Source organism: Jaculus jaculus, chromosome 2 (genome assembly GCF_020740685.1).
Source record: "Jaculus jaculus isolate mJacJac1 chromosome 2, mJacJac1.mat.Y.cur, whole genome shotgun sequence".
Lineage (NCBI taxonomy): Eukaryota > Metazoa > Chordata > Mammalia > Rodentia > Dipodidae > Jaculus > Jaculus jaculus.
In genome coordinates, this window is record NC_059103.1 from 93297971 (window position 1) to 93325635 (window position 27665).

Below are 27665 nucleotides of genomic sequence, written 5' to 3' on the forward strand. Positions count from 1 at the left end.
CTTATATGGCTATCATTCTTTTTATTGTGGGAAAACACACAACACAAAATTTACTATCTTAACTTCAGTGTCCAACTTATCAGTGTTAAGTAGACTTTATACCAACTCAACAGCACCTCAGTTCTCCCCGCTCTCCACCCCTAAGAAATATTATTCAACTTTCTGTTTGCATGAGTTTGACTACTCCGGATACCTCAAGCAAGTGGAACTGTCCAACATTTTTCTTCTTGTGACTGGCTTATTCACATAGCATAATATCCTCAAAGTTTGTTCATTAGAAGCATGTGTTAGAGTTAGCGATAATGGTTCAACAAATACCCTACACCATACAGAATCTTCCTTATTTTAAGTCAAAGGGCCACAATTAATTGCAGTTTTAATTAAGAATGAATTTATTTAATCTTTACATTCAAAATCCTGCTATCGGTGGAGAAGATACTACACATATTGCAGTAGATGGCGCTGTAGCGACAGGAATGGTTAGACAAATTAAAAAAATATTTGATATTGGTCATCAGTAGGAAGGAGCTTTGGTCAGGTTATAGTAGCAATTCAAATTACAAATATATGCGAAGGTGTTGGGAATGCAGCTCAGTTGGTAGGATGCTTGCCTAGTATGAACAAAGCTCGGGTCATCCTTGACTACATAGTGAGTTTGAGGCCAGCCAGGGCGACAGTAGACCTTGTCTCAAAAAAAAAAAATTTTGTGTGTGTGTGTTTTTTTAAATCCCAAGTATGATTTTTTTAAAATTTTGGTAAGAAATGTTCAAAACTCTTTCTACTCTCTCATAATAAAGGCATAATTTTATTTAGTGGGGTGATATTTTCTTTTCTTTTTTTCTTTCTTTTTTTTTTTTTTTTTTTTTTTTTTGAGGTAGAGTGTCGCTCTAGCCCAGGCTGACCCGAAATTCACTATGTGGTCTCAGGTGGCCTAGAACTAACTCAGCGACAGCGATCCTCCCACCTCTGCTTCCCAAGTGCTGACTTTTGTTAGTTTTTTTTATAAATGTTGTTCCTGTTGCTGGTGTTGGTGTTGTTTGATGTTTTTTAAATTATATTTCTTCAACTAGATTCCATGATTCTACTCACCACTGTCTCTACACTCCCTATAATGAATCGATGACTACCTGTTAAGTGCACGGAGGGACAGGGTCGGACAATGCATGCAAGCATATCATTTTTTTAATGAAGCATATATGTTTTAAAGAATCTTAGAAAGAAATAAAACTTAAATTGCATTTACCTTGCTCTATTTCATCTTATGTTATCTGAAAACTTATTGCCTCTGAAACTGAAGAAAATTGGCAAAATAACTATGTAGGTTCTTTTGGCTTTGTTTTTGTTGTTGTTGTTTGTGGGTCTTGTTGTTGTTTTGAGATAGGGTCTCACTCTAGCCCAGGCTGACGTGGAATTCACTATGTAGTCCCAGTCTGGCCTCAGACTCACAGTACTCCTTTTACCTCAGCCTCATTAGTGCTGGGATTAAACTGTGTGACACCACACCCAGCTAAAATAATTAGTCTATATCTATTCTGTTCATTTCTTCCTAAATTGAGAACATGGTTTTCATTTCCCCAATCAGTTTCTAAATTACAAAAACATTTTCAATACATTCCTGGCTCTTGCTTTCTATACCTACCTGACATGAGGTGCTCTCAGTTTTTATCCACAATGATTTGTAAGACCCTAATCTGTCATTTCACTTTAAATGACAATGTTCCAGCTCAGGCCACCATAAACTGTTGCATAGACAGCCACTCAGCCTCCTAACTGGCTTCCTTCTCTCTAAATTCCCATCTGACCATTACTCTGTTGCCTAAGCAGTGGTCTTGAAAAGCCAATCTTGTCATAGTCATACGTAGGTCTTTCTCAAGAACATTCGATGTCCCCTAGAAAATTTAGAATTAACTTCAGTCACTCTGTCCTGGCAGCTCTAACAAACAAGGGTCAATTTTTGACCATCTATTTACCACATAGCCCCATTCAAAAGATGCCTTTGCATCTTCCCTAAATCAATATCAATTTCCCACTGATACACAATCTCATACTCATTTGTATTTCTCTTTTACAGGCCACAGTATTTTAAAGATATTCAAAACATACAATAGCAGAGAAGGCTACATTTAGTAATTTTTGTACACATTATCAGTTGACATTGATTAATGCCTAAAAATGAAATTATCTGTTTTGTGGAATGACATTTAAAGCCATAAAAATGATAACAGCTGAATCAACATTTTAAATCTTAATCTAGTTCATAGAAAAAAAAATTATGTTGCCTGGGTGTGGTGGAGCATGCCTTTAATCCCAGCACTTAGGAGACACAGCTAAGAGGATCACCATGAGTTTGAGGCCAGTCTGGGACTACAGAGTGAATCCCAAGTCATCCTGGGTAAGAGTGAGACCCTACCTCAAAACACCAAAAAAACAAACCTAATGTTTTCATTTTCATTTGGGGAAAACTTGGAAGAGAAATGATTGTTCAACACACCTTTTTACTCAGTATTCCAATGACAAGGTAATCCTTGCATGCTCATGATTCTTGAAGAACTCTCTCTCCTATCCTTTCTCAATTTGGTTAAGTGTAAGTGCATGTGTCAGCACACTATGAAGGTAACCCTCATCAGCACTCAAATAAGAGGAAGAAACTATCCAACCCAAAGCCTCACCTACATCGTTCTGAGCAAGTCTCTGGCGTTTGGAACCATCCAGATTGGCCATTTCTACCACAGACTGCTGGGCATCACACCAATACAAAGTGTCGGTGAGGTAGTCGATGGTGATTCCACTGGGCTCCACCAGATCAGAGCTGGCGATCAGCAGCCGGTCAGAGCCTTGAAGGGAAGAGCTTTCAATCCGAGGATTAATCCCTGTATCAGTCCAGAATATTCTCCTTGAGTCAAGAAAGCACACAACAGATCAAAAGCTACATGAAAAAATTCTTCCATTCTTTCATCTGAAAATATCAATGTAAATTACTTTAGGGTGTACTGGAGTGTCACGCTGAGGAATATAGAAGGGAAAACCAACACAGCATACTGATCAAATTCTCAAGAGAAAATAATCTGAGCTATAAAGCATCTTGGACAAGAAATAATGAACTAAGGCTTAAATGATTAGAAGGAAAAGAAATTTGTTTTAAAAACGTGCAGTATAATAATATTAATCATTTTTTGAGTAAATAGTGTTAAATTAGCTCCGAAGTGTTTGCCTCACAAGTATGAGTACCCTTTGTGAACCTCAGCTCCCATCTTAAAAGCAGAACTTTGTAACACCAGCCACATCTGGGGTGCAGGGAAGGAGGAAGAAAAAAGACAAGAGGATTCCCTGGAGGTTCAGGGTCCAGCCAGCCTGTAAAACAGCAGTGAGTGCTGTGAGATCCCACCTCAATGGAGGGGAAAGGTGAGGAACACCACCAGAAAGTTGTCCTCTGACATCCACGTCTACGCCAGGTAACGCACAGGCCTCCATTCACATGCATGCATGCACACGCATCCACACCACATACCATACACTATAAAAGCATTAGCTATAAAATACAATGGACCTGCTAGCTGTTGTATCATGCACCTGTGAAATGACAGCATAAAGAAGCAGCATGTTTACCTGTTACCTAGCCTTGTGCAGTGCACTGCATTTACTTAGTTCATTTTAAGTTCCACAAGCAAGGCACATTTGTTAAATTTTATTTTATTTATGGACAATTTTTATCCATGTATGTAATATATTTTGATTATAATCCCCTCCCATTGCCTTCCATTCTTCCTCACCCTGTGCCCTTTTGCCTCTTCCCAACCAGTCCCTCTTCTACTTTTTTTGAAGTTACTAATGCTCAATATTAATTTGATCTGTTTAGAGATGGCTACATTCTCACTGTTTTAACCATTGGATTGGCTTTGGATCAATTGTCAATTGCTACTGACATATACCTCCCAAAGACCATTGTGAAATTTGCATCATAAAAAATATACAGTTAATTTTATGTCTTTTCTTTTTAAGAATGGTGAAGGAATCATTTGTTAGTCTTAATTTTAATTCTCTACCCCAAGCCAAAATGTGATGCTAATTCATAATTAATAATATGAAACATTATACTCTTTCACGATTTATATTTCTTTCTGCCTGAATCTATAAATGACATATCATCTGATGTCATCTTTGGCTTTTTTAAATAGAAATTGTAAGTCTTACAATCCAGAATTTTTTTTTTTTTGCTAAATAAATTAGAGGGACATTTATCAAAAGTAGATTAATGGGCTTAAATCTAATTGGTTAATAAATTATAGTCAGCTTCATCCCAAAATGAAATTAAATTTGCTTAAAGTAAATCATGGTAACAAAATTATTAACAAAAACAGAAAATCAAAAGTCGTTAAAAAGATGAGGAATGTGGGGCTGGAGTGATAGCTTAGCTGGTAAAGTGCTTGAACTTTGATTCTCAACAGCCACAAAAGTTGGCTGTGGAGGTGCATGCCTACAATCCCAGTGCTGAGGACACAGGAAGATCCCTGGGGCTTGTTGTTAGCTCACCTAGACCAGTGGAATCAGTGAGCTCCAGGTTCAGGGAGAGAGGTTCTATCTCAAATATTAAGGCAGAGACTTGGAGAAAGACAGCCAATGTCAACCTCTGACCTTCATATATATATGTGTACAGAAGTCCAACATACCTGCACACATATGGAATACATGCATGCAGACATACCACACACATATGCATGTGCAAATAACTAAGGAGTGTATGCTGTCACCTCAGTTCTGAGGATCTGAGAAAATCTCACAGATGTTCTTGGCCTCCAAATGCAATGACAATCTGAAGTTTTAGGATGAACTCTGGCCACCCAAATAGCAAGTGTGGACTGACACATGACCTCTGGAGAAAAGAACCTGATTTATTCAAATACTTACTTGGCCATTGGATGAACAGCAATTCCACGTGGCCGAGAGATGTCCTCTTTAATGATTATTTGACGATGCTTTCCACTTAAATCACTTCCTTCAATGAGAGATTTCCTAAAATATATGTAATATAAGTGAGGGGAAGGGTGTAATATGAACATTACAACTCAAGAAGAACTGTTTCTCTTCTTTCATCTTGATAGTCTTTCTTTCCCTGTCTCTCTCTTTCTCTCTGTCTGTCTGTCTTTCTCTCTCTCACCAGCACCAGCAAGCCACCTGCTGCCCTTGATTTAAAATGCAGTGTTCAGCATCCTAAATATTGATCCCAGACACAGGGAAAGGTATAAAAAAGCTCTATCAGTGGTCTGGCAGGATAAAAGCCATCCCCATCCCTGTTCTTTCTCTTCATAATGCCAATATCCTGCTGGGATTAATGGAAGCCAGAGGCAAGGGAGGTGCCAGGTATAGGGGTTAGCCATCACGAGGAAGAAGGGACAGGACATCATAAGCATAGCAAGCAGAGATTCATGTGGCTTCATTTTTTTCCCCACACAACTCTTGGACAGATGGAGGAACAAACAGCAGTCACAACTTATCCATGGCTCTACTTCCTTGGTTTCAGTAACCTTTGCATCTGCGTTCTACTCTACCCTGGTGCGAAGAAAGGATTCTGATCTGAGGCCACTTGAATGGAGTAATAAAACCATCAGTTCTGCTGTTTGGAGCACAAGTTAGACTATGAAAATTGAGCAGCTCACAGTGTTCACCTAATCATGTAATGCTGTTCAAGTCTACTCTGGGATAGGTATTGAGAAAGAGAAGACCAAGGGACAATGGGTTCACCTCTGCTCAAATGTACCCTGAATGCAGCATCCTTCTCATTACATTCATTGGTGCCCTCCATAGGCAATTCTTACCCTCCTTGAGGATAAGCACAATCTACCAGGAGCTCCAAAAAAGAAAAAGAGAACATGTACTTTTACCTTTTGGGTTCAAATGGCTTTAAGAATCATGATTTCTTAATATTAACTAATAGTATTGCTGGTAAAATTATCAGTGGGAACTTCCTAGACCTTAGATGTTCAGTTGACTCTGTCTTTTCCTTGGCCAGTGCAGACTGTAGTCAGCTCTCTCTGGCTCTTCATTGGAAAAGAGTTACCATATAACCTTATACCATAAGACTGGAACTTCAGTGAGTCAGATCCAGATAAGATTTCTAGATAACCTCAAGGTTTTCAAACTACAAACTACTCATTTCCAGACAAATTAAAGACTCTTGTTTAGCAGCTGTCTTTACAGTAGAGAGCAGTTAAGGAGGGCCTGTTATAACTGAAGTCGATGCACTGGGAGCTTGAGGTCAGGTTCTGCAGGATATGGCTATGCCCATCTAACTCCTGAAGGCATGGCCTTGGCTATGGGCACCATGATGCTACTAATCAAGCACTGTGAAAATTAGAGGTGCCTTGCAAATGTGGGGAAATGAGAAGATGCAGCACCCTTACAGGACCTGAGAGCTGTTGACATGTGTTGTCCTGATCAACGTTTACACTTCTGAAAATGACCACATGTAAGCTCTGTTATTATGCACAGCTGCCCATGAAAATATCCTTTTAAGTAGGTTCAAAATGGAGAAGGCTGTTATTATGATTGTTGTACTTATTACAATTGAAGTTACTTTGAATTTGCTATATGACTCTGGGTCCTACCCATTTTTAAAAAATCTTTTACTTATTTTTATATATTTGAGAGAGAGAAAGAGGCATATGTATGTTTGTGTGTGTGTGTGTGTGTGTGTGTACACACACACACACACACACACACACACACATATGTATGTATATGTACATGGAGAGGGAGGGAGAGAGAGGGGGGGGGAGAGAAAGAGAAAATGGATGTGCCAGAATCTCTAGCCACTGCAAACAAAGTCCACATGCATGCACCACCTTTGGCATCTGGCCTACATGGGTTCTGGGGAATGGAAGTTGGGTCCTTAGGCTTTGCAGGTAAGTACTTTAACCATTGAGCCATTTCTGCAGCCTTGACCCATTTTAATTCTGGCTGAAAGAACCACACCTCTCTGATTGTTTTGTGCTACTGAGGATTGAACCCAGGGCCTTGCACATGCTGAGCACATGCTGTACCACAGAGCCATGCCCCCAGCTCATCTCTGTGATTATTCACAACAAAGTTTGAACATGGTTCTGGAAGCTCCAATTCTACTATCTGTTGACAGCTTGACCCTGGGAAAGTCATTTTATCTCTGATTAGAAATTTTCTTAATCTTTCAATTAGAGATAAGAAAACAGGGCTAGAAATATGGTGCTTGCTTGCAAAGTCTGACAGCCTGGGTCCAATTCCCCAATATTGATGTGAAGCCAGATGCGCAAAGCAGAGCATGCATTTAGAATCTGTAGTGTCAAGAGCCCCTGGCACTTGGCCATTCTCTCTCTCTCTCTTTCTCTACATGCAAGCAATAAATAAAAATCATAAAAAATAAAACACAACTTGGGGATTTAATGGTATCATGGATCTAAACTTAGTGCAGTACCTGCTGCACTACAGTCATTTAATAAATAAATTCCCAAATAATATGGGAATGAAAGTATGGTTAAGGGCTGGAGAGATGGCTTAGCAGTTAAGTGCTTGCTGTGAAGCCTAAGGACCCTGGTTCAAGGCTTGATTGCCCAGTACCCACATTAGCCAGATGCACAAAGGGGAGCACACGTCTGGAGTTCATTTGCAGTGGCTGGAGGCCCTGGCACGCCTGTTCTCTCTCTCTCTCTCTCTCTCCCCCCCCCCCCCCGTCTCTTTCTCTCTCTGTCTGTCGCTGTCAAACAAATAAATAAAAATAAACAAAAAAAGAAAGTATGGTTAAATAAGAGAATGAATGAATGAGTGAAAAACTGCTACAATGTGACATTTTATTGATAACTGCACACATCATATATCTGACCCAGTGTTAAGAACTTGCTTGGTTTCCATAACCAAAAGAGTTTTTCTGGACATAGAACACATGAGCACATTCCCTGGGACTTTTCTTTCTGGGTCAGTTGAAATCCTAATTAGTTCTCTCCTTTTACTTTATATAGTTTTATAGGTTTCCAGGATGCCCACCTTTCACATCACAGTTCAGTTTTCAGCTACTCTGAGGAATACCCTAGACTAGAGCACGTGACACATCTCAGATTATCTTGGGAGGGACCTGGTTCATGGCTTCTCTCATAGAAGCAAGAATGTGGGCCCTCTTTAGCATCATGCAGGAGGCAGCCCCTTTTCTCATGTCCTTCTGCTCCCAGGCTCAAACAGGCTGCCACATATAAGGGACAGAAGTTTTTTTCTGTAGCCCTGAGATTGGGGTTCCCAGAGGACAGAAATATCCCAACTTCATTCTGTTTGTCTTGTTTCCCACTAAAGGGGGAAAAGCCAATCTCTCCCACCTCAGGAAGTGTTCTCCCACCCCCAGGGAAGCTCTCCTTCACACTTGCTCAGCTGGACCCAGCACGAGGATTCTAGTACAAGGCGTGTCACTCATATGCTGTGTCACCTGGAGTAACAACTCCCTGAGCCTTATGTTATTCACCTGGAAAACGAAGGGACTGGGGGAGGTCTGGGGAGACAGCTCGGTGAGTCAGTGCTTGCCATGCAAGCATGAGGACCTGAGTTCAGATACCCAGAACGCACATAAAATGTTAGAAGTGTACACCTGTAGTCCTAGCACTGGAGAGATGGAGATTTTGGGCTTAATTGTTAGCTAGTGTAGCCAAAATGATGAACTTTATGTTCAGTGGAAGACCCTCTCTCAAAAAATAAAAACTTAAAAGAACATCTCTGGGACTGGAGAGATGGCTTAGTGGTTAAGGCATTTGCCTGCAAAGCCAAAGGATCCTGGTTCAATTCTCCAGGACTCATGTAAGCCAGATACACAAGGGGGCATATGCATTCAGAGTTTGTTTGCAGTGGCTGGATGCCCTGAAGGGCCCATTCTTTCTCTCTCTCCCTCTCTCTCTCTCTCTCTCTCTCTCTCTCTTTCAAATAAATAAATAAAATATATTTTAAAAAAGAAGAACATCTCTGGGACTGGAGAGATGGCTTAGCGGTTGAGGTACTTACCTGAAAAGCCTAATGACCACAGCTTGCAAGTAAAAAAATAAAAATATAAGTTATGAAAAAAAACATCTCTAAGGCCAGGCATAGTGGCACACGACTTTAATCCCACCACTCAGGAGGCAGAGGTAGGAGGATTGCCATGAGTTCAAGGCCACCCTGAGATTACATAGTTAATTCCAGGACAGCCTGGACCAGAATGGGACCCTACCTCAAACAAAAAGAACATCTCTGGCTTACCCCCCCACACACAACCTCCGCACACATATTTTTTTTTCATGTATGATTTGTCAGCCTTAATTAACTAAGAGTGAAGCCAAGCCCTAGAGTTTCCTTTTAAAGAAACTCATCCTTATTTATGGCAAGCAATAATTTTTTAATGACTTTTAATTATATGTTCAATACCACAGAGCAAAAACTTCTTTCTTTCCAATGACATATACTTTTAAGATTAAAATACAATTGTAAAACTGGTTAAAATAAGACTCACTTTAATGATTAAAAAAAAAATAATTCCAATAGAAGGACAACTCAAACACCATGTATAGAACTCAGGATCAAAAGATAATCTTAAAATATATTACCTTTGAGGTAGCACAATAATGCTGAATTAGGTTATTAAAATGAGCCTCAAAAAACAAAAAACCCAACAATGAGGAATCTGTCTTTTGCTCCAAGTGGGCTAAATGGTTTTCTCCAAATCCCCATGAGGTTAGTGAGTTTTTATTCCTTTTTGTTAAGTATAAAATAGCCCTGCAATAGAAAACCCACAGGAAGGCTGCTTCCCATAAAATAGACATTAGAATCACTGAGGAACATCAGCAGTCAAGACAGAAGAGGTGACAGGTAACCGTAGTAACAATTTAACACAACCCGTATCTTGGAAAGATTGGTTTACAAGTGCATGTCACAAACAAAAATCCCAACACCAACCAACTAAAAAAGAAAGATAAAAAGATGACATTTGTGGGCCCTTTGCTTTATCTGCGCAAAATGATTTCACTTAAAAAAAAATGAAGACTGTGACACACCGCAAAATGCTGTGTCCCCAGGGTGCTACTGGACACCAGCAGCACCTCACTGACCACTTCATTATGAGCCTCAGCGAATCTGGGCAATCAGAGGATAAACAAAACCACTTCTGGCTGAAGAAGTGTTTTCCTGCCACTTTGCTGCTGAATTTGCTCATTAAGCAGCTCAAAGAAACACTCTACACCTACTTCTGAGAATCTACAGCAATAACATGTGATTATATCTGAAGACTAATGTGGTGCTTTGATTCAGGTGTCCCCCATAAACTTAGGTGTCCTGAATGCCAGGTTCCCAGCTTATGGTGATTTGGGAATTAACACCTCCTGGAGGCAGTGTATTGTTGGAGGAGGGCTTATGGGTGTTATAGCCAGTTTCCCCTTGCCAGTGTTTGGCACACTCTCCTGTTGCTATTGTCCACCTGATGTTGGCCAGGGGGTGATGTCCACCCTCTGCTCATGCCATCGTTTTCCCCTGCCAGCGTGGAGCTTCCCCTCGAGCCTATAAGCCAAAATAAACCTCTTTTTCCCCACAAGCTGCTCTTAGTTGGGTGATTTCTACCAGCAATGCGACCCTAACTGCAACAATTAGGAACTAAGAGGAAAGCGCTCGAGGAACCCCTTCGGTAGAGTATCCAACAAGAGAAGAGAGTGAGAAGGACAAGCTGGGGACAGTGGGGAAGGACAACACTTCAGGCTGGACCTAAAGGCTCTCAGGACTATTTCCTACCATCCAAAGTCCATAGCAAGCTGGGAGAGAGGGCATGAGGCTCTAACCCTGAGAAGAGGAAACAGTTAGAGAAGGAGTCTCTGGCTGACACACTCCTCCCTGTGAGGCTCAGCTATCAGTCACAGGGGTTGCCTGTCACAATGGGAACACCCCAGCCCTGAGTAAAACTTCGTTGTCGGCCACCTCTGCTTCCCTGAGCTGCAAAGAGAACTGGAACACTGTCTGGTGCGGGCACTGTGGCAATGGCTGTGTCCTCTTTTACTCACACTGGTCCCTTTCATGTCTCCCCTCCTCAAGTGAGCTATCTGGATGATGAGCCGTGTGTCAAGCAAGAACTTGAGCTGGCGAACTCTACTCTGTAAAACAGCAGCCGTCCATGAGGCCGGGGTGTCTGAGAAGCTGGTGAAAGGATGTGGGAGAAGGCCCATCCCTAGCAGCCTGGAGGAGCAACTTTGGTATAAGTTCAGAGCCAGCTCAAACTGGTCTGAAGTGTGGGAAGGTAGGGCACCTGTCAGGATTCAGTCTTGTATTTTATTTTGATTTTTTGTGTTTTTCAAGGTAGGGTCTCTCTCTAATTCAGGCTGACCTGGAATTCACTATGTAGTCTCAGGGTGGCCTCGAACTCACAGTGCTCCTCCTACCTCTGTCTCCTGAGCGCTGGGATTGAAGGTGTGTGCCGCTACCACACACACATTCTTGAGGAGCACTTTTACACACACATATGGACATGCATGGACACACACATGAGTTCATAACACACACACACCCAAAAATACAAAATGATGGGATTCGGCTGGCTGTTCCCTTTGGCAGTGACTGTCCTTCCTGTGGCAGCTGCTTATGCGTGGCCTTTGGACACTCCTTGTGCCTATATTTAGATCAAGCATTTGTATTAAATGTTTCCTGGGGAACTGCGCCCTGTCTCCTCAGCTCAGCTAAGTAACTTCAAAGAGGGACCATGTCTCCTGTTCCCTTCCTTCTCCCGGGAGGAAGTGAGAAAGCTGTGACAAAACCAGATGCTTCCTGAAGGTGTTTGTTTAGACAGGTTGCAGGGTGTGCTGCTAATAGCCCATGCTATAAAAGCACATTACCTTTATGCTTCCTAAAGTCCTGTTCTACAGGGGAGTGCTGTGCTTGGTATTGGTGGTGCTGGGGGTGGGGGTGAGTGTGGACAGCAATGTAGCCTTCCCTCATCCTATCCCAGCTTTGGTAGTTTGAATATGACATGGCTATCGTAACATCATGAGTTTGCTTAATCTCCACCTGCTGGCACTGTTTGGGAAGGTTGTAGAACCCTGAGAAGGCAGAGCCTTGCTGGAGAAAGTGAGATACTGGGGAGTGGGCCTCGAGCTGTTATAGCCCAACACTGCTTGCCACTCTTAGTTCACTCTCTCCTTTCTCCCTGCTGAGGAGATGTGACTCCCATCTGCTCCTGCCATGCTTTCCCCTCAAAACTGTAAGTCAGAAATAAACTTGCCTTCCATAAGCTGCTTCTGGTTGGGTGTTGTGTCCCAACAACAAGAAAGTGACTGCTACACTTGCCAAAGGTCCAGCCATACTTTTCTGTGTTCAGAGTGGAGGATAAAGCCAGTAATACTAGCTATTTCCTTATTTCTGTCTTTTGTGGCATAAAACTGAAGCAAGAAACATACCCTCTATCTGTCCAGTAGATTCTACGGCCAGTCCAGTCCACAGCAAGACCTTCTGGCATGTTTACTCCTTCTTCAATAAGCCTTTCTCTCTGAGAACCATCCAGATTCGCTCTCTCTATCCACTTCAGGGCTGTTTGGGCAAAATATATCTGCAAAAGAAAATCAGGTATTTCTAACTTGCTTTTTAAAAACTACTATTTTTATTTATTTGCAAGCAGAGACAGATAGGGAGAGAATGGGCATGTTAGGACCTCTAGCTGCTTTTAAACTTCAATGTGCAATATGCAGAAAAGAGAGTAATAACTCTGAAGGTCATCTAATATAATTAAGAACTGGCTTTATGGGGCTGTAGAGATGGCTCAGTAGTTAAGGCACTTGCCAGCAAAGCCTAAGGACCCCAGTTCATTTCCCCAGTCCCCATGTAAAGCCAGATGTACAAGGTGGTGCATGCATCTGAAGTTCATTTGCAGTGACTAGAGGCCTTGGCACACCCATTCTCCTTCTCTCTCTCTCTCTCTATCTATCTCTATCTCTCTCTATCTCTATCTCTATCTCTCTGCCCCCTCAAATAAATACATAAAGAACTTGGCTTATATCTGTAATAAACTCCATGCTGCTTGCAGATGTGTGTAACAATAATTAAAGCACTCAATACCTTCAAGTTTTAGTTTCCTCCTTAGCAAAGGGGATAAAATGTGTGTGTGTGTGTATCCTTCGTGCCTGCCTGATAAATTATTAATCTTTACTATTGGTCAATGTCATAGTCACTGTAAGAGTTTTTTTTAGCCTGAAAGGACACCATGATCTGCAAGTCAACAAAGGCTACGTGCTGGGCTGTATCTTCTTCCATGGCTCAGTCCCAGCACTCAACCTCAGAGCAAGTGAGTCACAGGCTGCTCTCTCAATCTTACCACTTACTTGTTTGACTGTCTTATCCAAGTCATTTAATCTTAATTTTCTAAGCTATGAAGATAAGGGCATTAGATCAGATATTCATTAAAATTCCTTTCATCTCAAACCTTACATCATTTCATCCATCTTGTTCAACTTTTCAGGTACAAGCTTCTTTTCCAGTCTACTATGCAGGCTATTAAAGAGATATAGACTTGTCGGGAGGTTAAGAAATGCTGTGAGTCAGCTGACAACTGACTGAGAACATTCAGGGGAATTTTAAATAATATTTTATTTAGTTATGTATTTATTTATTTGAGAGAGAGGCAGACAGAGAATGGGCATGCCACGGTCTTTAGCCACTGCAAATGAATTCCAGACACATGTGCCACCTTGTACATCTGGCTTTATATGAGTCCTTGGGAAATGAACCTGGGTTTTTTGGTTTTGCAGGCAAGCACTTTAACTTCTAATCATCCCTCCAGCCACATTTGGGGGAATTTTAACTCTAAGTATGTATATGTACATAAGCCTATAATTAATAATGTCAGTATTCATTCACAAAGTGCTAACTTGTTAAATAATAGATTATTATTTTATTTATTTCAGTTTTTTCAAGGTAGGGTCTCACTCTACCCAGGCTGACCTGAAACTCACTCTGTAGTCCCAGGCTTGCCTCAAACTCACAGTGATTCTCCTACATCTCTTTTCCAATTGCTGGGATTAAAGGTGTGTGCCACCATACACAGTTTAGGATATTATTTCTATATGTAATCAAGAAGGTTCTATTGCATAAATACAAGTATGGTTCCTTCTTATGAAAACAACATCTCACCAGGGACCTGCTTTTCCAAGTCTAATGAGTATAGGAATCACCTAGGGATCTTGTTAACATACAGACTCCAACTCAGTGGCAGGGTGGAGCCCAGGATTGTGCAGTTCCAAGGAGCTCCAGGTGATGTTAATGCTGCTGGTCCAAATACTATAGCTTGAGTAGCAAGAGAATGATAGCATTAATCAGAGGATGGAAAATAGCCACCTCCACCTGACTTGAAGCTAGTTCTGTACCACCTTATTAGCCTGGCTATAATGTCATGTGATGTGACAGGAACAAACAGCTTGGAAATAAATGCATTTTGAATTGATATTTTTCCATTATCTACTTGTTTCTATCAGTGCAAGCATTTTATGAAGCCATATACATTCAATTCAAGGAAAAGAAAGAGTTGTTTGCCAGCACTTAATCACAAAACTTTTATTTGCAAAAAATAATTATACTTAGCAATCAATCTATAGCTATTAGCCACAAAATCAATTTGCTTCCCTTTCTCTCGCTCTCTTTTAAACATTTATTCATTTGAGAGAGAGAGAGAATGGGTGCACCAGGGTTGCTGGCCACTGCACACAAACTCCAGATGCATGTGCCACCTTGGGCAACTGGCTTACATGGATACTGGGGAGTCAAACCTGGGTCCTTAGATTTCATAGGCAAGTGCCTTAACTGCTAAGCCATCTCTCCAACCCTCTCTCGGGCTCTTGATTAGTTACCAGATTACTTTGGATTAGAAGCAAGCAAAAGCAGAAGGTTTAAGATTGTACAAATTAATGTACCATTTGGTAATAACTAAATAATTGAGGAATGTGCTAAATAACTATGTAAATTTATTATTATGGAAGAAATGGAGGACCAACTGGCTATTTAACTGGATTGATAATATAATAATTCTAAGTTATATTTTTTAAAACTCATTTAAAATGAACATTTATTTAAATAATGTTACATGTTGGAATGCTATTCACACATGACCATAAGCTTCCTAACTTTCATGGCTAAGAGGTAATGTAGGCCCTCTGTCAATGATGCATATTAAATGCTAATTACTAGACCATATTCATATGCTCCAATTCCTACATTACACTCCATCAACTCCCAGCAAATAATCAAAAGCATATTCTCAAACCGACCTCTATGTTCACAACACCATGTTAGTCTAGCCTAGCCCTCTCCTGTACAGTGTATGAATCACAGCAAGGACCAGGGCAGTCATGATAGCAGGAGAGTCTTTAAAATTTCTCAAGTGATGCTCTGCTGTTCATATTTAACTTGTTCTGGTTGTAATCATTACATGCTTGGCAGAGGATTTTTCACATAGCCTAGGTCACCAGTGAAGCTAAAACCCTCTATTATGTCCTTAACAGCATATCCATATCTGTTCAGGCAACAAAAGCATACCTTGTTTTCCACAGGGTCATAATCTAGGGCAAGAACCATTCCCATCTGCTGGCTAATCAGAGTTCTGTAATCCGATCCATCAAAGTGTACATGTCGAATATCTTGAGAATTCGCAAACAGTATAAATGGCTGTGGTCCTGTTGACCAAATTTCAAATATGGCTATATTTAAAACATGCTTTAGAACACAGAAGGCTTTCATGACTTCCCTCTTGTTGCACTCTCTTGTTTAATTTCTGCAGTACTGGCTTGCTTAATTTCCCCCTAGTGTGGTGTAGACAAAGTCAGACACGATTTCCTCTTCCATGAAGTGTCACTGCTAAAATTTCATGCCAGACCCTCTATCTGTAGGCATCTACTTTTATAATATAAATTACTTACAGAAAGAGCCACATTAAGAAAGCAACACTGGGCAGGAGAGATGGCTTAGTGGTTAAGTGCTTGTCTATGAAGCCTAAGGACCCCAGTCGAGGCTTGATTCCCCAGGACCCACGTTAGCCAGATGCACAAGGGTGTGAATGCGTCTGGAGTTCGTTTGCAGTGGCTGGAAGCCCTCCCTGGCGCACCCATTCTCTCTCTCTCTCACTCTCTGCCTCTCTCTCTCTCTCTCTCTCTTTCTGTCACTCTCAAATAAAGAAAAATAAACAAACAAAAATTTAAAAAAAAAAAAAAAAAGAAAGCAACACTATAACCAAACGATACAAATCTCACACATGGAATTCATGATGGAATTCACTTTCCCTGTCCTGGGAAGGGAGGCACAGTTACTTGAATTTACTATTTATAACTTTTGCCAGTCTTTCTAGGACTCAAACAGTGCATTATTAACTGAGACCTTTCAGAAGTTAAGAGTATCAGGGTCTGACTCAGGCAAGCCATGCAAGATCTCTATTATATTATCCCAGATTGTCATCAGAATGAAGCTTCAGGGCAGACAAAAATCAATTTGTCATAAATCTAAGCTGTCTAAGGCCGTTGAAAGACACAAGAGATGTAATATCAGATGAAGAAAGCAAGTGAAGCATAAAACTTCATATTAAATGTTGACAAGAAAAGGACAGAATTTGTCAAAATACCATGACTATTCCATTAACCAGAGAAATCAGAACCAAATCAATCAACAATTTTTTATTAAATCTCTTAACTATGAAGTGTTGTAAGACTGTTCGAGTAACGAGCACACCTGACCTGAGGTAAACCTTTACTGGGTGTCAGGTAGCTAAGAAATATTCTTTTAAAATATTATTTTTAATGTAATTATTTACCTATAGTCACAGGCTTTATTTTCTATTTCCAAAAAAATTAGACTGATTTTTTTTTTTTGTTTTGTTTTTTTGAGGTAGAGTCTTACTCTAGTCTAGGCTGACCTGGAATTCACTATATAGTCTCAGGGTGGCCTTGAACTCATAGTGATCCTCCTACCTCTGCCTCCATGTGCTGGGATTAAAGGCATGTACCACCACACCCAACTCTTGTCTCTGAATATTTTTAAAAAACATTTGGGGCTGGAGAGATGACTAGTGGTTAAAGCATTTGCCTGTAAAGCCAAAGGATCCTGGTTCTATTCTTCAGGACCCAAGTAAGCCAGATGCACAAGGGGGCACATGTGTCTGGAGTTCATTTGTAGGGGCTGGAGGCCCTGGTGTACCCATTCTCTCTCACTCTCTCTCTTTATATCTCTGCCTCTTTCTCTCTCTCAAATAAATGAATAAATAAATATATATATTTAAAATTTTTTATTTATTTAATTTATGAGAGAGTGAGCAGAAGAGAATGGACATGCCAGGGACTGCCACTGCAAATGAACTCCAGATACATACATCACTTTGTGCATCTGGCTTTATGTGGGTACTGGGGAATTGAACCCTGGACCATCAGGCTTTGCAAGCAAGTGTCTTCTTGAGCCATCTCAGGGATACAGTTTCAAACAACCAAGCAGAGTACTGACCTGAGGCAACACAGTGTTTCTGGTCCTGTTGAAGGTCATACCCAGGAAAACAACCACATTCCCAGGACACTGGGCTGAGGGGGGTGCAGAGCTGGCTGCACCCGCCGTTATCAGGCGACGAACAGCCTACAAAAAACATCTGCGTGGTAATGAGTGATGACCTTCAGAATATAACAAGTTCTCATCAAACCCTGAGGGAAGACAACTATAATTTGCCTTTAAAATCATTTTCTCCAACAGTCATAGGGCTACAGTCACGTTCATTTTCGTTGATCAGAGCAAAATGTCATAGCACCCTCTTCCCTGTAACCCAGCATTTCAGATGGCATTCCTTGGCAGTCCGGGGGCTCCTGCCCTCAAGTTCTACCACCAAGTTCAAGAACAAGTGCACGGACAGATGGCCGGAGTAAGACACATTTTGCTGAGCTTGGCAGTTGTTCTAACTCTTCCTAGTGAGTAATATATTATTCCCTCATATATACAGTTCTGACCACATCTTTTACTTTTTGTTTGGTTTTGTATGATCTTAACTACTTTGTTTTCAATTCTAGATTTGGGCAACACTTTATTGGATAAAATAAATGTGATTTAGAAAAAAAAAAAACTACTACACAAAACTCCTCTGCTAATTGTGAATGACATCTAGACTTCTAAATGCTCAAGGAAGATGAAAGGAGAGAGGTGCTCATTAGGTGCCAACAGCAGGCTAATCACTGCATTGGCCACCTCTGCCGGTAAGCACGTAGTTCAGATCACAGTGCCAGGTGTGAACATGCTACCCCGGGGTCAATCTAAGCTCAAAGCCTTTGCTCAAAACTGCTGCACTCTGCTGTCTTAAAAAAAAAAAAAAACTCGGGCTGTAGAGACGGCTCAGTGCCTACAAAGCCTAAGGACCCAAGTTCAATTCCCAGTACCCACATAAACCAGATGCAGAAGATGGCACATGCATCTGGAGTTCATTTGCAGTAGCTGGAGTCCTGGCATGCTCATTTTTTCTCTCTCTCTCCCTCCCTCCCCTTCTCAAATAAATAAATAAATAAATAAATAAATAAATAAATAAATAAATAAATCTTGTTTATATGTTAAATTGTTGCATAAATGTCTTGTAACATGTGATACTGGATATCTACCTTAGCAATAAGATTAAATTTTAGGTGTAACTTCGAATATGTGTATTTTCAAATAAAAAAAGGTAGATAGACTCACCGCTACACGTTTTTCCATCTGCCGCAAGCACAGAGCCTTCGGGACAGAAACACAAGGGACCCTCTGATGTCAGAACACAGCCATAACTGCAGCCAGAGGCATTGTTTGGGCAGGAAACAAATTCTAGTTAAGAAAAAACAGAGTCAAGAGTGGCATGAAATTGGGTTTGTGAAAATTTCTTACAATCAGCTGATAAAAACTGCTACTCTAAAAAAAAGAAACTTAAAAATTCAAATGTTTACAAAATGCTACAATTGTGTAAATATCAAAATCGAATTAATCCTATAAGTATAACTGCAAGGGACATTAAAAGGTGTGATTAGCAAGATCCACAAAGTAAGAAGCGCTGTAGGGAAAAATAGTTAACAAACATTCATTTACAGTAAGGGGGAGGGGGAACATAAAATAAGAAATAAGACCTCATGGTACTTAAATATTTATTCAAACAAATCAATTACTTAAAAAATTTTAAGATAATAGAAGAAATTTGAAAACTTACAAGCTATTTGATGTTTTTAAGGAATCATTAATTTATTATTATTTACTACTATTGTTTTTCAAGGTAAGGTCTCGCTCTACCGCTAGCTGACTTGGAATTCACTATGTAGTCTCAGCCTGACCTGGAACCCACAGTGATCCTCCTACCTCTCCTTTTAAGTTCTGGGATTAAAGACATGCAACCCCACATTTTAAAAAATATACTTTATTTATTTATTTATTTATTTGAGAGAGAGAAAGAGGCAGAAAGAGAATGGGCATGTCAGGGCCTCCAGAAGCTGCAACTGAACTCCAGACACATGTGCCCCCTTGTGTATCTGGCTTACGGGGTTCCTGGAGAGTTGAACCAGATCCTTTGGCTTTGCAGGTAAACGCCTTAACCATTAACCCATCTCTCCAGCCCCCGTGATTTTATATATATATATAAATTTATTTGCAAGGAATAAGATAGAGAGGGATGACATACCAGGGACTAGTGATGCTGCAAACAAACTCCAGACACATGGGCCACCTTGTGCCTCTAGCTCTACATGGACACTGGGGAATCACACTCTAACTGTGAGGCTTTGTAAGCAAGAATCTTCAACCACTGAACCATCTCTCCAGTGTTCCCACGTTTTTATAAACCTTATTATATTTTTAAAAATTTACTTATTTGAGAGAAAGAAGTAGAGAGAGAGAGAGAGAGATGGGGTGCACCAGGGCCTCCAGCCACTGCAAACTCCAGACACATGCTTCACCTTGTGAATCTAGCTTTACATGGGTCCTAGGGAATTGAACCTGGGTCCTTTGGCTTTGTAGGCAAGTGCTTTGACTACTAAGCCATCTCACCAATCTCCCATGTTTATTTTTTTTTAATTATTTATTTATTTATTTATTTGAGAGCGACAGACACAGAGAGAAAGACAGATAGAGGGAGAGAGAGAGAATGGGCACGCCAGGGCTTCCAGCCTCTGCAAACAAACTCCAGACGCGTGCGCCCCCTTGTGCATCTGGCTAACGTGGGACCTGGGGAACCGAGCCTCGAACCGGGGTCCTTAGGCTTCACAGGCAAGTGCTTAACCGCTAAGCCATCTCTCCAGCCCCCATGTTTATTTTTTAAGTTTTATCTATTTATCTGAGAGCGACATAACCAGGCAGGTAGAGAGAGAGAAAGAGATAAGGGTGTACCAGGGCCTCCAGCGGCTGCAAACAAACTCCAGACGCATGCTCCAACTTGTGCATCTGGCTTAAGTGGGTCCTGGGAAATGGAACCTGTGTCCTTTGGCTTTGCAGGCAAACGCCTTAACCACTAAGCCATCTCTCGAGCCCCCCATGTTTATGTTTGATACGAAGTCCCACTAATGGCCCAGGCTGGCATTACACTTGTGATTGTTCTTTCTCTGCCTCTGGAGCACTAGGTCTTTATAGATTTGTGCCACCATGCCTGGTTTCAGTTATATATATTTTAAAAAAACAAAAACTAAACTCCAAGGCAATTTTGTTGCACATTAACTAAAGATCACCGACTCAGAGCATTGTCAGCTTCGAAACATTACTGAAAATAAAGAAAATTCATGTAATGAATGCTTGCTATGACCTACCATGACATCGTTTCCCATCCGGAAGCAGAACAAATCCTGCTGGGCATGTGCAATAGTAGGACCCCGGGATGTTTTCACACCCAAGAGAACAGCCGTGATTTGAAGAGGCACATTCGTTGACATCTGCACAATGGCAACAGTAATGCACAGGTGGTTAATAAGTATAACCTGTGAGATCTCAAACTAGCTCAAAGCAGGCGGCTGTGTTTGCATGTGCTGTAACTCATGTGCTGTTCCTCCAGTTCTCAGAGAGAAGCCTCAGTTAAGTGAGGTGAAAGCCATGACTAACCCACCAGCTCAGCACTTCACAGATTTTCATGTTAGAATTACCCTTTAAAGAAAAGGTGTGTCGGGCTGCAGAGATGGCTTAGCAGTTAAGTGCTTGCCTGTGAATCCTAAGGACCCCGGTTCGAGGCTCGATTCCCCAGGACCCACGTTAGCCAGATGCACAAGGGGGCGCACCCGTCCTCTCTCTCTCTCTCTCTCTCTGTTTATCTGCCTCTTTCTCTCTGTCACTCTCAAGTAAAATAAATAAAAATGAACAACAACAAAAAAAAATTTTTTAATTTAAAAAAAAGGCGTGCACCACCACGCCCGGCATAAATAAAAGAAAAAAAAAAAGAAAAGGTGTGTCATTGAAGCCAAGGCCTTTTTTGTCATGATGGGAATAGAACCCAGGGCCTTAGGTGTACTAGGCAAACACTCAGCTATATCCCAGCCCTTTGGAGGGGGTCACGTGCTGAGACCAGAGGACAAAGGACAGCTTTCTTTTGGGAGGGAGTCCCTTCTTGCTTTCCACGTTTTTGAGTCAGGCTAGCTGCTGCTGGGACCCATCTAGCAGTCAATGTGCAGCCACTATTAGTTGTAGCTTTTACTTGGGGTTTGGAGATTCGAACCCAGGAACGCTGAACTCAGGGGCAAGCACTTTCTCCACTTAGCCATCTCCGGAGCCCTGTAAATGACTGTTATTGTGGTGATGATAATGACTGGGGACAGGGTCAAAGTCTCTCTCCCCTGGTGACTGGGATTACATGTGTCTTGGGAACCGTCCTGAGAAGGGAGAAGAAGGAGGAGCGGGTTTAAAGGCTGGTGTTCCTCGGAGGCCCTGGGTGGGTGGCCCCTGAGGGCAAGGCCATGGCTCACCTGGGCTTCCTTTCCTCCAGCCGCGCGCGCACGTACCTTCACAGTACTTCCGGTCTCGGCGTAACGTATAGCCCTCCGCACATGCGCACGAGTGGGACCGAGGGTCTCGCCCGCACACGTTGCCTCGGCAGTTGCCTTTACTGCGTTTGCAAAGCTTCGGGCCTAAAAGAGAAAGTGGTTTAGCTCGTGAGGGAGCTGTGGCTCCAGGGAGGTCGAAGCCTTCGCCCGGAAGCCTGGGGATTCTTGAGATTCTAAGCTCGCAGCAGGTCAGCCTTGGCCCTTTTGTTGGAGGCCCTGGCAGGTCAGGGCGCTCTCAGGATAGGGCGTCCTAATTAGATGATGTCATTGTGCAGGTTGTAAATATGCATAACTTATGAGCGTTCTCATTCTGCTTTGCCTTTGCATAGTAAAGTCGCACATTAAAATTGTGAAAGTTAAATTAGGTGTTTTAAGAAATTTAAAAAAGGGGCTGGAGAGATGGCTTAGTGCCTGCAAAGCCAAAGGACCCAGGTTGGATTCCCCAGGACCCACAGAAAACCAAATGAACAAGGTGGCACATGTGTCTGAAGCTTGTTTGTAGTGGCTGGAGGCCGTGGCGTGCCCATTCTCTTTCTCTATCTGCCTCCTTTTTTTTCTTTCTCTCTCTGTCTCTCTCTCTCTCAAATAAAATAAAATATTTTTAAAAGGAAATTAAAAAGCATTTTAATTTAACAAGGTCTTTATCAGGTATATCAATATTTAGCTGTTTTACAATTATAATATAAAGAACAGCTTTCAGACAATATCTATTTTTGTCACATGCCTTATTCCTAAATTTCTGGGTTTGTTGCTGCTAGCATCCCATTTGTTATGAAATACCACAGGGTGAGTACAAAATTTGCTCAGAGAAATAGATGCTTGGTTTGAATTCCTTTTGGGTTGAGTTATGTATGTATAACTGGATGCTTGGGTTAAATTAACTATGTTTAACAAATGGTCAATTGGGTGCCTTTGTTTTTCAGACTTATCTGTTGAGGGTTAAACTAGTAACACGAATCCCTTTTATTTATTTATTTATTTTATTTATTGAGATAGTATCTCACTGTAGTCCAGGCGGACCTAGAATTCACTCTGTAGTAAGGCTGGCCTCAAACTCCTAGCAATCCTCCTACTTCTGCCTTCAGAGTGCTAGACTTAAAGGCATACATCATGACACCTAGTTTATGACGCCCTTTTCAAAAAATTAAAAAGATTGTCTCTTTTGCTCCTTCTTATATTTTACCAGTTTTCATTGCAGGACCTGTGTAAAATGCTATGGGAAATAGAGGGGTACACGTTAGTGTGAGGGCAGATGCTTAGAATGCAAGTGATATGGGAGCCAAAGGTCAGAGAAGACAAGAGGGTCAAGAAAGAACATTGAGATCTTGGAGCCTGAAGTCTGACATGGGTGAGAAGAGCCCAAAGCCTGGGCAAAGGACTTTCAGAAACACCAGTGCTATGGTAAACACAAGCAAACAGTGAGAACCTGCTACCTAAAGAGATGTCTCCTCCATCTGGGTTTACACAGGCCTGGATTCAGTTCCTTAGTAACCACACACAGATGCACATTTGCAGTGGCAAGAGGCCCAAGAGCGCTTGCTGTCTTTCTCCTCACAAATAAATAAAATATTGTTTAGAAAGATAAAATTTCAACAAATTTAGTTAACTGACATCATTGGCTTTCATTTGTAATCCACAAATACAATTTCATCTGAGTCCAGAGTGAGCTATGCTAGGTGTGGCTGAGATGGAAGCCTGAACAGGAACAGAAAGCAATATAAAGCTTGGCGTGGTGGCACAAGCCTTTAATCCCAGCACTCGGGAGGCAGAGGTAGGAGGATTACCATGAGTTCAAGGCCACCCTGAGACTCCATAGTAAATTCCAGGTACACCTGGACTAGAGTGAGACCCTACCTCGAAAAAACAAAAAACAAAACAGAAAGCAATATAGTACTAGAGCAGACTGGTTAACTTGGGGTTCACTCTCTTTGTAAGGGCTCAAACACAGAGAACTGGCTTTTCATGCAGGGGAAAACCTACCTGTCTGGAGATCTGGCCATCCTGATTGCTCCTGATGTCTGAGAAGATCAGATGAACAACTTGGCTTGGTGATGTAGTGCTTTGGCACCAGTGACTCCATTACACTTTTGTGTGTTGGGACCTGTTGCAGGAGCTCAGTCCAAGCTGGTATCTCCCATGAACTTCAACACCAGTAAGGACTTTTTAATTGGTAACTTAGTGATGCAGTAGAAACATATTTCCCCCCAGTTTGAAAATATCCCTAGTGTGTATCATTACAGGGAAATATCCCTGGTGTGTATTATTACGGGGAAATATCCTAGTGTGTGTCATATGGGGAAAGCAAACTTCCCTGTAGGGATTCTGGTTTAGTAAATAAAGAGGAAGCCCCAGAAATCTGCATGTTTTTTTCCCCACAGAATCTAGAATAATTCTGATGCCAGAGTCTTCAAACCACACTTCAAAAACACTGGCCTTGTGTTCTTCATCTTAGTTGCAGCATACTTTCAGCTAATCTGTATTATTTCCTTACTTATTTTGTTTACTTAATTTGTTTTTCAAGTTTTTTAACAAAACTAAATGCACAATTTCACCAGCTAGAAACAAAAACACAACATTCCCTACTATGTTAGGATTTGCATTGGATACTTATTCAAAAATTTTTATCAAGCCAGACATGGTGGTGCACGCCTTTGAAATTCCAGCACTCAGGAGGCAGAGGTAGGAGGATGGCCATGAGTTCGAGGCCACCCTGAGACCACAGAGTGAATTCCAGGTCAGCCTGAGCTAGAGTGAAACCCTACCTCAAAAAAAATTTGTCTCTATTTTTATGTTAATTATACATGTGTACTTACATTATTTGTCATGTATCCACAAACTTCAACTATCAAAAAATTTAGGTAAAGTTAAAAATTTTTATTTAGGGCTGGAGAGATGGCTTAGCGGTTAAGCACTCGCCTGTGAAGCCTAAGGACCTCGGTTCAAAGCTGGTTTCCCCAGGACCCACATTAGCCAGATGCACAAGGGGGCGCATGTGTCTGGAGTTCATTTGCAGTGGCTGGAAGCCCTGGCGCGCCCATTCTCTTCCTCTCTCTCAATCACTCTTTTTCTCTCTGTTGCTCTCAAATAAAATAAAATAAAAATAAACAAAATTTTTTAAAATTTTATTTAAATATTAACTGGCTTAAATATTAAGAGTGAATGAATAAAACTAGCAACTTTTAAATTTATTGGGCTCAAAATGTACCCATTTCTAATTTTTGTCCTTTTTAAAAAATATTTTTTATTTCAGAAAGAGGTACAGAAAGAGAGTGGGTTTAGGTGTGCAGGGCCTCTTGCTACTACAAACCAACTCCAGATGCATGTGCCACTTCATGCATCTGTCTTTATGTCGGTACTGGGGAATCAGGCCATCAGGCTTTGCATAAAAGTGCCTTTAAACACTGAGTCATCTCTCTCTTTTTTTGTAAGCATGAAGTACATCTAACTGTTTTTAAACTTTACAAGTGAACAACCACAACAAAATCCAGAAGGGTCTACGTTGGACTCACTGCCAAAATGCTACCACTTTATTAAAGTAGAAAATGTTGAAAGATTATGCCTCTTCTAACAATTCCTCATCAAAACCTTTCCAGCCAGGTGTGGTAGCTCATGCCTTTAATCCCAGAATTTAGGAGGCAGACGTAGGATCACCACAAGTTTGAGGGTACCCTGAGACTACATAGTGAATTCCAGGTCAGTCTGGGATAGAGTGAGACCCTACCTTGAAAAAAAAAAAAAACAAAAAACAAAAAAGAAAACCAATCCTCTCCAAACTCAGAACAATACAATTTTACAATTATAATTACAATTACAATACAGTTACAATTACAGGACTGAGAATCAGGAAAACCAAGCTGGGTGTCCTGGCACCTACCTAAATCTCAACATTCAAGAGATGGAAGCAAGAAGAAATGAAGTTCAAGATCATCTTCAGTTATATATATAGCAAGTTCAAAGCCTGTCTGAGCTACATGACGCTCTGTCTCAAAAATAAATGAACAGAACCCCAAAAACTTAAGCTCTGTTTTTATTCCTAGCAAATCACTTTATGTCTTTGATCTTTATTTCCTAAATCCATAAAACATGTTGAAAGATGTTCTCTGATAGCTCTTCTTTTTATTTATTTTTAAAATTATTTTTATTATTATTGGTTTTTCGAGGTAGGGTCTCACTGTAGCTCAGGCTGACCTGGAATTCATTATGTAGTCTCAGTCTTGCCTTGAACTCATGGAGATCCTCCTACCTCTGCCTCCTGAGTTCTGGGGTTAAAGGTGTGTGCCACCACACCCTGCATAGCTCTTCTTTTTTAAAAAGTGTAAATACATAGTTGTTTAAATAATTACATCCTAACTTTGTATTTTAGCACATCTTGATTTTTTTGTTTCTCTTAAAGATGTACACGTATAATTAAATAATAAGTGTAATAGAAGTTAGCATTCTCATTTTATTGAATTGCTATTCTTTTGGAATAAAAGCAAAAATACAAATTATCCCCCCACCCAAAAAAAGAATTTTATTTTCTTACGAGAGAGAGAAGTGAGAGCAAGTGAGCATGAGCATCCAAGGGCCTCTTTGTTGCAAACGCAGACACATGTACCACTGTGTGTATCTATCTGGCTTTGCATGAGTGCTGGGGAATTCAACGCAGGTAGGCAGGCTTTGCAAGCAAGTGCCTTCCTTTCTTATTTTTAATTTTGCATACTCACTTTTGCAGTAGTGGTGATCAAACTTAGGGCTTTGTGCAAGCTAGACAAGAGCTTACCATAGAACCACATTCCCAGATGTTTCTTTCTCCTGAGTAGAGTCTTGCTATGTAGCCCAGGCCAGCCTCAAATGCTCACTCCTCCATCCATTCTTCCTAGCACTGGAATTATCACTCAGATCTCTCTCATAAAATAAAAGTTATATGGTCCTAATCACAGCTAATTTGTTTGTGGTTCATTCCTCCAAATTTATATATCTAAAGATTCTCAAGCTCAATTACTGTTTAATATCTGGTAACAGGAAATCATACTGATTAATGAAATAAACAATGTGTTCAAGGACAGGAAGTCCCCTGGTTCTTAGGCAGGATGCAATGTTGTTCATCTCTGGTTGCTTTGACTCCTTTGCTCTACAAGTCTCTCCCCAGGCTTCTGTGGGTTCTGACCAGTATCCTCACAATGATCATATTTATGTGTCTGTATCTTTGGTCCATATTTTCTATTGATTCTGGCAATGAGTGGTGTATTCTAACATTTACAGTCTCTTCAATATCAAGCATGGTACCTTTCACAGAATAAGTGGACAGCAGGTGCTCGTGTCACCTGCACCAAAACTCCCTTGTATGGTTTGCCCCTGCATTTCTAGTCAGCCTTAAATATAGAACTCAGACTCTGCTAGCCTAGAAGTCTTTTTACTCTACCATGCTGCTTATGGCCATAGGTGGTATGATTAATAATATACAATAGTCTCAATACTGAACACAGGCAGGAGAGTGATCCCTGTACCCTGAGTGGCTTTGCTAATGGCGTGACCTCAATTCAGACACTAAACACTTTAAGGTCATTTCAGGAAATTGCCAAACAGAGGATTGAGGCTTGTATTTTTGTTTAATCTTCTTAATCTTTGCTGCCCTTTAGCTTCGAAATAGGCCAGAGCTAACACTGAGAATGCTGCTGCTGTCCTCAGATAACA

At 41.0% G+C, this 27665-nt stretch overlaps 1 protein-coding gene across 4 annotated transcripts in view; it reads right to left on the reverse strand.

Moving 5' to 3' along the window:
• Positions 1-27665, reverse strand: part of Egf (epidermal growth factor) — a 102501-nt gene that overhangs the window by 34309 nt on the left and 40527 nt on the right. For 3 of the 4 annotated variants that reach the window (XM_045143574.1, XM_045143573.1, XM_045143572.1), the window contains exons 6-13: positions 21948-22073; positions 20769-20891; positions 18688-18810; positions 17482-17607; positions 15535-15671; positions 12411-12559; positions 4906-5010; positions 2670-2893 (exon numbers count right to left, since the gene is read on the reverse strand). In XM_045143574.1, coding sequence (XP_044999509.1) covers positions 2670-2893; positions 4906-5010; positions 12411-12559; positions 15535-15671; positions 17482-17607; positions 18688-18810; positions 20769-20891; positions 21948-22073 — 1113 coding nt within the window. The remainder of the gene's footprint in view (positions 1-2669; positions 2894-4905; positions 5011-12410; positions 12560-15534; positions 15672-17481; positions 17608-18687; positions 18811-20768; positions 20892-21947; positions 22074-27665) is intronic. The other variant, XM_045143575.1, reaches the window with a different exon arrangement.